The 5,601-nt window shown below is 38.0% G+C and overlaps 3 protein-coding genes across 3 annotated transcripts; all 3 read left to right on the top strand.

The window, feature by feature from the left end:
* On the top strand, positions 1-1,003 carry LOC106660256 (chymotrypsin-1-like). The gene is made up of 4 exons (XM_023458251.1): positions 1-49; positions 112-434; positions 527-781; positions 857-1,003. The coding sequence occupies exons 1-4, from the start codon at positions 1-3 to the stop codon at positions 1,001-1,003; spliced, it is 774 nt and encodes a 257-aa protein (XP_023314019.1).
* A 307-nt stretch (positions 1,004-1,310) lies between these two features.
* Positions 1,311-2,156, top strand: LOC106660512. The gene is made up of 2 exons (XM_014383488.2): positions 1,311-1,442; positions 1,938-2,156. Exons 1-2 carry the CDS (start codon positions 1,341-1,343, stop codon positions 2,154-2,156), a joined length of 321 nt encoding a protein of 106 aa, XP_014238974.1. The 5' UTR covers positions 1,311-1,340.
* A 571-nt stretch (positions 2,157-2,727) lies between these two features.
* On the top strand, positions 2,728-5,461 carry LOC106660494 (retinol-binding protein pinta). Its single transcript, XM_014383466.2, has 5 exons — positions 2,728-3,563; positions 4,160-4,319; positions 4,431-4,536; positions 4,778-5,144; positions 5,227-5,461. Exons 1-5 carry the CDS (start codon positions 3,383-3,385, stop codon positions 5,298-5,300), a joined length of 888 nt encoding a protein of 295 aa, XP_014238952.1. The 5' UTR covers positions 2,728-3,382; the 3' UTR covers positions 5,301-5,461.
* The last annotated feature ends 140 nt before the right edge of the window (positions 5,462-5,601 follow it).

Here is a 5,601-nt window from a genome sequence, read left to right as displayed (position 1 = left end):
ATGATTTTGAAGCTGCTAATCTTGTCGTTGTTGGCCGCGTCGACTTTCGGTAAGTTTGGCATCCCTTTGGCAGCCTAACAATCTGTAAATTGATTCGTTGGACGTCGACAGGTCAGGAGGACGATTCGGTGGAAGAGAGACTGCTTGGAGCTAGGCCAGCCGAGAACGGCGAATTTCCATACCAAGCCTCGTTGCGAGTTGGCACCGGTCACATTTGCGGCGCCGCGCTCATCGGCAAGAAACACGTCTTGACGGCCGCTCACTGCCTTTACGCTCTCCGAGACATCGACACCGAGTACGTGTCGGTGCTGGTTGGAACGAACGATTTGAGACTGAAGGATGGCACCGCTTACGCAGTCAGCAAAATGACCTATCATCCGGGTTACGTCGAGAAAAAGAGTCCCGATTGGATGTACGACGTTGGAGTCATCGAGGTCATTATTTCGATTATTTCAAAATGCAAAAGGCCTCCGACGCACTTGACGTTGATAATGCGAATAATCAATTTCGACTGTTCATTATTCAGCTGAAAGACGAAGTAAAGCTAACGGATCGAGTTGGTATAGTGAAGCTGCCGACGGAAGCTCCGAAGCCCGGATCAACGGCCATAGTCACTGGCTGGGGTGCGACCAAGGCTAAAAGCCCTACGTCGCCAATTTTGCAGAAATTAAATTTGCGCGTCATAAGCCTCGACAAATGCAGAAAGTCCATGCCTTCTTACGCAAGGGTGCACCAGAGTCACGTCTGCACTTACGTCGGTACAGGATTGGGATCTTGCTCGGTGAGTTTGTCGACGAAAATTAATCGAATCAGTTGATTCAGCGTGCCAACAACGATATTCGATTTTTGCCTTCAGGGTGACAGTGGCGGTCCATTGGTTTCCAACGGTGTAATAATTGGAATTGTTTCCGGAGGCATACCTTGCGCCCGTGGATATCCTGATGTTTTCACAAGTGTTTACGATTATCTACCGTACATCAAGTCGATCGTGACTAAGGCATAATGACGTACAATAAAAAACTTTTTATTTTTTATCAAAATCAACATCACATTGTAATGTAAATAATATTTTTTAACACTTTTGCAATTAAACGTACATCAAACAAAGACCTGTGATTTACATTCTTTCATCGAAAGATACGCTCTGTAACTATACCTTCATCTGGCAGACTATATAAGTGCTTATTTACACGTTGCCACAGAAACTTCAATTTCGAATCGACTGATATTGAACAAACGAACAAAGGTGGCAAGTGCAGAGTGCACATAGAGTTCCATTCAGTAGAAGCTAGTCAAGCCGTCGGCAAACATTGGATTTTTAGCTTAGGAAGAAGAAAATCATGTCGGCGTCGCGACAGAGTAAGAACGCTGGAAATTCCAGACAATGTAAATCCGCTGCTTATAGCTGGGATCGTCGATCATTCGAGCAGCATCGAACAAGGGTGAGAGCTACCTTGAATTATTACCATTAGGCTTTTTAATGACATTTTTCTTCATACTATAATTACCCAGTTTTATTTGTAAATGCGACATCTGATTATGACGTTGCCTTTTTTCTTAATAATTGAGTAAACTCTAAGTTGTTTTAAAAATTATATCAATTATTTGATAATCAGATTATTATATAATAATTTCATAATTGTGTTTTAAATTACATTTATCTACACATATTTAATTAATTGAGGTAAATGTCGTAACAATTAAATTCTACTAGTATCCTTTCCTTTGTTATAAATGTGATTACTTTAACTGTGACGCTGATAGTAGCGTTAACAGTGCCCTCTATCGGGATAACTTCATTTTTTCGTATAAACTGATCATGTACCGATATAGAAGAAAATGACAAATTTGTGTAGATAAAGTAAAGCACAAACGACCAAATTAAGGTTTTCATTTAAAAAAATATAAATAAGTATAATTTTCTATATGATCCATAGGTGAATGAAATTAGCCCAACGGTAAATATGAAGACACCAACCCATCGCCCTCACATTCGGTACAATGCAAAACGTTGGCAATTAGAACGGGAACGTCAAACTCAGATTGCTCGAGAAAATTTTATTCTTTACAAACGTTTGACTGAAATTATGAGCGGTAAGCTTCAGCGCAAGTATCCAATCACGCAGCCAAAGTCCAGCTGTATCAAAACTCGATAAATCCTAACAATTATATTTTTAATTATTTCAAACTGTAGCTTCAATCAGACTGATGTAACAAGACTGCAACTAATAATTAACTTTCACTTTTAGAAATATTTAAACGCATAAACTAGCATTAATCTGAAATGTTTGTAAAAGCTCAACAATAACAACATAAGTCATCATCGACCGTCCAAGTCATCATGATTTTCAAAAAGTTGAATATTTGAACATTAAAAATTTACTTAATAAAAAAATAAATAAATAACTATGATCAAGATATAATTCGTTTTTAAATTATACGAAGCGAAACAATTCAATTAAAAACTACTTTTATATTCAATAATTTACATAATAATAAAATGATCTTTATACGACAAAAAGTATTTGTCCCAAAAATTGATTTCCGGTTATTGTGTAATTCTATTTCTTATTTCTGTTTTTTGATTTTTTCGAAAAAATTTTCAAATTTCATCGAGGTCTAATATTTTTAAATATAATAAAATTATGTTTGTCTGGAAAAAAAAATTGATTAATTATCAACTTATTTAAAATAAAATTTCGTATAAACCTATCACTCTTACTTTATACGTGACTTTTGTAAAATCAATGCAGGAAATGTGAACACTCATACGCTTTGGTTTCTATTGTATGGATTGTCGATATTATCATTTTAACACAAAAAACTGTAAAGTTATGAATAACAGTTCTTTCTTTATCAAGTTTAAAATAACATTTTTACTCGAAGGATTTGTAAAATTGACCATTAACTATGTCGAGTATAAGTGAATATCAATTTTTTATGTACATCTTTTGCCAAACCAAGTGAAAAAAACAGATGGAACAGCGGAACAAATTTGAAGCTTTCACTCTGTAGTACTTGAACTACAGAAGGAATAGAGAAAGAAATAATTTTCTTTGCTCGTACATGGATGGGGCTCCAGAGTCGCCGGTAGCGGCCCTGACCGCGTCGCTGTCATATAGCGCTACAGTCGACAGATGCGTGTCCGCAGTTGCAGTTCAGTAACATTGCCACTTTTAGTGTGTGTGCTGCACTTAATATTAAACAGCAGTATGTGCAGCGCGAGATATGAGTAAAAAACCAACGATATGAACTGTAAATAAAATTTGTCCGTCCGTTTTCGTTTTTGTACGATATTCGTTAGGAAAAGTCGCGCTCCGTCCATTGCGAGCCTGTAAAGTGGCAGCAACAGACAATCGATCGAAACAAATACCGCTACGGGATGAGGGACGACGCGAACAACATCAACAACAAGGCCCAGCTGCATACGTGCGGCGAGCTCACGCCGGAGCAGAGCAAGTACGCCGCCGAACACTTGAACGAGATTCTACCCGGACGAGATCAAGTGATAGAGGATGTGCGACAGTGGCTATTGTCTTGCGACGATATTAACGCTAGAACTGGTGAGTGACATATTCGACGGGTAAAAAACATTTCACAGTTACAAAGCAAAAAACATTCATACTCGATGCGCTTTTTGCTTCTTTTAATTATAATTCTCAAACATTTCCTTATTTTTTATTATTAATGTCATTCGGCGATTATCGATGCTTTATGCATTCGTAGTAAAGCATCGTTGTTATTTATTGATTTTCATATCGGCTTAATCAATGTGACGTGATTGAACAGCAGAAGAAAAAATTCATTATAGCGAGATACAAAATTTTGCATTGCAGTGGAAATTCATAAAAACGTTTATTTTTTTTCCATAAGTCTATAATTTTTGAGTCACGATAATGCGGCGCAGTGTCATTATGATAATGTGTTTCAATCTTCACAATAAACACAACGTGCTGTAATATTTATAAATACGTACTTTATTTTATCAATGCCTTTTCATTTGCACCAAGCTGACCTTTGCTGCACGCGGTTAATTCGGCGCTTAAAACTAATGATTTGATTAATCGACTCCATATATATGTATAATCTTACTGATAGCCGGTACGTAAGCTATTGTCTAATTAATGCCTCATTGTTCAATTACATGTGCGCACCAAAGACGATTTCTTCATAGCTCGCTTTTTGAGAGGTTGCAAGTACAACGTCGACAAAACAAAGAAAAAGTTGAGAAATTATTACGTGCAGCGTTCACTGTCACCAGAATGGTTTGCCAATCGCGATCCGTTTTTACCAGAAATACAGGAATTGCTAAATCTGGGGTAAGACATATCTCGTTCCACTTGGTACTGGAATTAACTTGTAACGCCATTAATTTCTTTTTTTGTCACCTATAATTGCAAGCTAATTGATCTCGAAAAATATTTTTCCAGAGTTTTTTTGCCGTTGAGAAAAGTCGACGATCAAGGAAGAATGGTAATCGTCATCCGAGCCTGCATACATAATCCAGTCAAGCACAAACAAGCCGATGTCTTCAAGGTAGTTGCACCGCAAATTAAGATTAATAAAAACTCTACTTTTTTTGTGAAAAAAAGGATGAATCTGGAGTGTAAATTGAGTCAATATTTCATTATAGTTAATAATAGGATTTTTATTACGTTGACACGCAGTTGTCTGTTAAAATGTGTACTTGTAAAGTTTGATCATTTGTCCAAAGCATATAATCAATTGCACGAGAGTCGCGAAGGAAAGAATCGTAACGTGTTCGCGTCAATTTCAGACGAGTATGATGATACTGGACCTGGCGATGCGCGACCACGTCACCTCGTCGCTGTACGGCCTGATCGTGATTCACGACATGAAGGGCGTGCACTTCGGGCATGCCCTGCAAATGACGCCGGGCGTGATCAAGCGCCTGGTGCACACCTGGCAGGGCTATCCGAATCGCCTCAACTCGCTCGACTACGTGAACGCGCCGACTCACGTCAACGTCATTCTCAGCGTGTTCAAGCGCTTCATGAGCAAGAAGCTCGGCGAGCGCATGCACGTGCATCCGGGCGACGGCAAGAGTCTGCTGCAGAAATTGTCGCCCGATCTCTTGCCGAAGGAGCTGGGAGGCAACGACAGCGATTACGCCACTCTCAAAAGTAACGTCGTTCTGCGGACAGATTTAATTTGCATGAAAGTCGAGAGACGAGTAATTTGATTGTTGTAATTCGTACGTTTCAGGCTACTGGAAGCAGCAGGTCGAGGAAAATAAGCAGTGGTTCGTGGAAGATGAAAACTACAAGCTCAAAACTTGATGATACTCGCTTTGCATGTGATATTTTACACGTTTATTTTCATACCGTTCTTTAGGCTAATCGATTTGTACTTTTAAGGAGTTGTATTTGATAAAATTTTTTTATTGAAACGCACAAAGAATTATATTTCTGTTTTTTTTTATTAAAGTATTTTATTTACGTTGATAGTTGTAAAGTGAACAAATAAAAATCCAACAATTTTTTACACGATCATCTAGTGACGATTTATTAAAAATATAATCCAGTTGCAATTGCTTCGTCTATTCAAATTTCAAAAAAATCAACAAAATCCACCATAATA

This window comes from Trichogramma pretiosum, unplaced genomic scaffold (assembly GCF_000599845.2).
Source record: "Trichogramma pretiosum strain Unisexual culture from Peru unplaced genomic scaffold, Tpre_2.0 scaffold51, whole genome shotgun sequence".
Lineage (NCBI taxonomy): Eukaryota > Metazoa > Arthropoda > Insecta > Hymenoptera > Trichogrammatidae > Trichogramma > Trichogramma pretiosum.
This window is presented reverse-complemented; position numbering and strand designations above follow the sequence as displayed.

Coding starts and splice junctions, on each gene's coding strand:
- LOC106660512 (XM_014383488.2), top strand. CDS start 1,341: ATGTCGGCGTCGCGACAGAGTAAGAACGCTGGAAATTCCAGACAATGT. Junction 1,443..1,937: donor TCGAGCAGCATCGAACAAGG/GTGAGAGCTACC, acceptor TATGATCCATAG/GTGAATGAAATTAGCCCAAC.
- LOC106660494 (XM_014383466.2), top strand. CDS start 3,383: ATGAGGGACGACGCGAACAACATCAACAACAAGGCCCAGCTGCATACG. Junction 4,320..4,430: donor CAGGAATTGCTAAATCTGGG/GTAAGACATATC, acceptor ATATTTTTCCAG/AGTTTTTTTGCCGTTGAGAA. Junction 5,145..5,226: donor CGATTACGCCACTCTCAAAA/GTAACGTCGTTC, acceptor CGTACGTTTCAG/GCTACTGGAAGCAGCAGGTC.
- LOC106660256 (XM_023458251.1), top strand. CDS start 1: ATGATTTTGAAGCTGCTAATCTTGTCGTTGTTGGCCGCGTCGACTTTC. Junction 50..111: donor GTTGGCCGCGTCGACTTTCG/GTAAGTTTGGCA, acceptor GGACGTCGACAG/GTCAGGAGGACGATTCGGTG. Junction 782..856: donor CAGGATTGGGATCTTGCTCG/GTGAGTTTGTCG, acceptor TTTTGCCTTCAG/GGTGACAGTGGCGGTCCATT.